The sequence below is a fragment of the Myotis brandtii genome, unplaced genomic scaffold, assembly GCF_000412655.1.
Source record: "Myotis brandtii unplaced genomic scaffold, ASM41265v1 scaffold4, whole genome shotgun sequence".
Classification (NCBI taxonomy): domain Eukaryota; kingdom Metazoa; phylum Chordata; class Mammalia; order Chiroptera; family Vespertilionidae; genus Myotis; species Myotis brandtii.
This window is the reverse complement of record NW_005365371.1, coordinates 4,435,111-4,437,158: the sequence shown is the minus strand read 5'-3', so window position 1 is coordinate 4,437,158 and position 2,048 is coordinate 4,435,111. Positions and strand designations below refer to the sequence as shown.

At 62.9% G+C, this 2,048-nt stretch overlaps 1 protein-coding gene across 1 annotated transcript in view; it reads left to right on the top strand.

Moving 5' to 3' along the window:
* MFI2 (antigen p97 (melanoma associated) identified by monoclonal antibodies 133.2 and 96.5) overlaps window positions 1-2,048 on the top strand; it is a 32,090-nt gene that overhangs the window by 708 nt on the left and 29,334 nt on the right. Inside the window, exon 2 of the mRNA XM_014545236.1 lies at window positions 851-1,005. Within this exon, the coding sequence (XP_014400722.1) occupies window positions 851-1,005 (155 nt within the window). The remainder of the gene's footprint in view (window positions 1-850; window positions 1,006-2,048) is intronic.

Sequence of the window (2,048 nt, the reverse complement as noted above, 5' to 3'; positions counted from 1 at the left end):
TTCCTCCTTCCTGGCTGCCACCCTGGCTGGGGAGGCGGAGGGTAGTGGAAGGGAGGATGAGGACACCCGCAGCCTTGACCCTTGGCGTGGGGGTGGGAAGCGCTGGCTGCCGGGAGAGGGTGGGAGGTGGAAACTGGACCCAAAGCCGCGGGGGCGCGCAGGGGTCCCGGCAGCCTGGCTGGGCAGGAGGGCGGGGGTGCTGGGGAGCTGGGTCTGCAAAGGCATCAGCCTCAGGACCTGGGAGCCCTGGCACCGCTCTTCTGGGTCCCGAGGTGGAGCGCTCCGGACTCTGGCCTGGTCAGATCAGGGCCCCAACAGGGTCCCCCCGAGAAGAAGGGCCTGGCTCAGCTTAGGTTTACTCACAGTACAGAGGTGGGCTGCTCGTCTGAAACGGGATCAGAGAGGTCAAGCCAGTTGTCTGAAGTCACCAGCTGGAGCAGCAGGCTGCTGTCTCCTCGGCCTCCCCTTGTCAGGGGCCTGGCACTGTGCCGCCTGAGGGTGGGTTTGCAACGGACATGATCACAGATTCTCCACGAGGGCGCAAGGCTCCTCAAAGCCGCAGGCCTCCCAGGATGGCCCGAGGGCCACGGTAGCCAGCTGATACCTGGAGGCACTCCCTTGCCTCTGTTATGGGCCAAGCCAGGCTCGAGCCACCCATCTACCCTGAGCACGGGGACAGCATGGCCCCACACAGGGCCCTGCCAGTCAGTGGCACCGCTTTGTGCCTCAGTGTCCCGTGCGGGGGGGAGGGCTGTGCTCACAGGCTGGGTCACCGAGAGCTGCTGGAGCCACCCTCCTCGGAGGGGCTGGGCCGCCCCGGAAGCCGGGCCTCACTGTCCCCTGCCCCCAGCGCTCAGCGGGATGGAGGTGCGGTGGTGCTCCACCTCAGACCCGGAGCAGCAGAAGTGCAGCGACATGAGCAAGGCCTTCCAGGGAGCTGGGATCCAGCCCTCCCTGCGGTGCGTCCAGGGCGCCTCCGCCGACCACTGCATCCAGCTCATCATGGTGAGTCCCCTCCTTCCGCTCTGCCACCTCCGCCCGCCAGACAAGAGGCCTCTGACTCAGGAGGGAGCACACAACAGCCTCATTCACTGGGACGGGCACGGATGTCCCCCGCCAGGGTTGGGCGATAGGATCTCCTGAGTTTCCCAGGTAACTAGGGCCAGTGTGTTTCCTGCCCGGCCCCAGCCAGGCGCCAGGAGGCCTAGGAGAGGCCCCTGCTCAGATGGGCGCCCGCCCGCAGCCGGGAAAGGTGTCAGAGGCAGAGCTTTCCTCCGGCAAGGCCCCTGCTGGACTGGGGACACTGCCCACCCCGCTGAGGGGAGCCCCACAGCAGACTCCTCGGTGGAGGGGCACTCACTGTGCCACGGAGTTTTCCGGATCCGGGCTTGTGGGGTTTCTGGGGAAGGAGGACCAGCGGACAGAGGTCCTGGGTGGGTGAGTGGGGGGTGGGAAAGCAGTTCTGAGAGGCAGGAGACCTGCTAACTCAGAGGCAGGACTTTAGGGGCAGGACAGGTGTGGGGGGAGCCTCAGGGGCAGGCACAGGGGCCCTGGGGTTTCGGTCCCCTCAGCCTTTGATAGGCCCCCAGGCCCTATCCAGTCCCACCTGGGCCAAGGGTCCGGGCCAGGTCCACTCTGAGGGCGCAAACCAACTCTGTTGAACTGTAATTCTGTTCATGGACGCCATGACATACTGACAGTATACTGCCGTTTGTGTTTTAAAAGAAAGAGGGGAAAATGGAAACGGGCATGCATGTATGCGAGTCAGTCTGCATCGTAGAGAGAAAACCTGAGGAGCAGGTTAGCAGGGGGCTGGGAAACAAGAGAACGAGGGAGACTCACTTTTCACTACGTACCATTTTGTACTATCTGATTTGTTACCATGTACATCTATTATAAGTCCTTTAAAATTAATATTTTTCAAATAACATAATTAGAAAAACAAGGTGAGCCCGTAGCCTAGGAGAGCTGTCCCCTGGGCCCTGGTGGGGGAGGGGCCTGCAAGGCTGAGCCAGGACAGGGTGGACCTCCGGGGCTTTTCAAGGGGC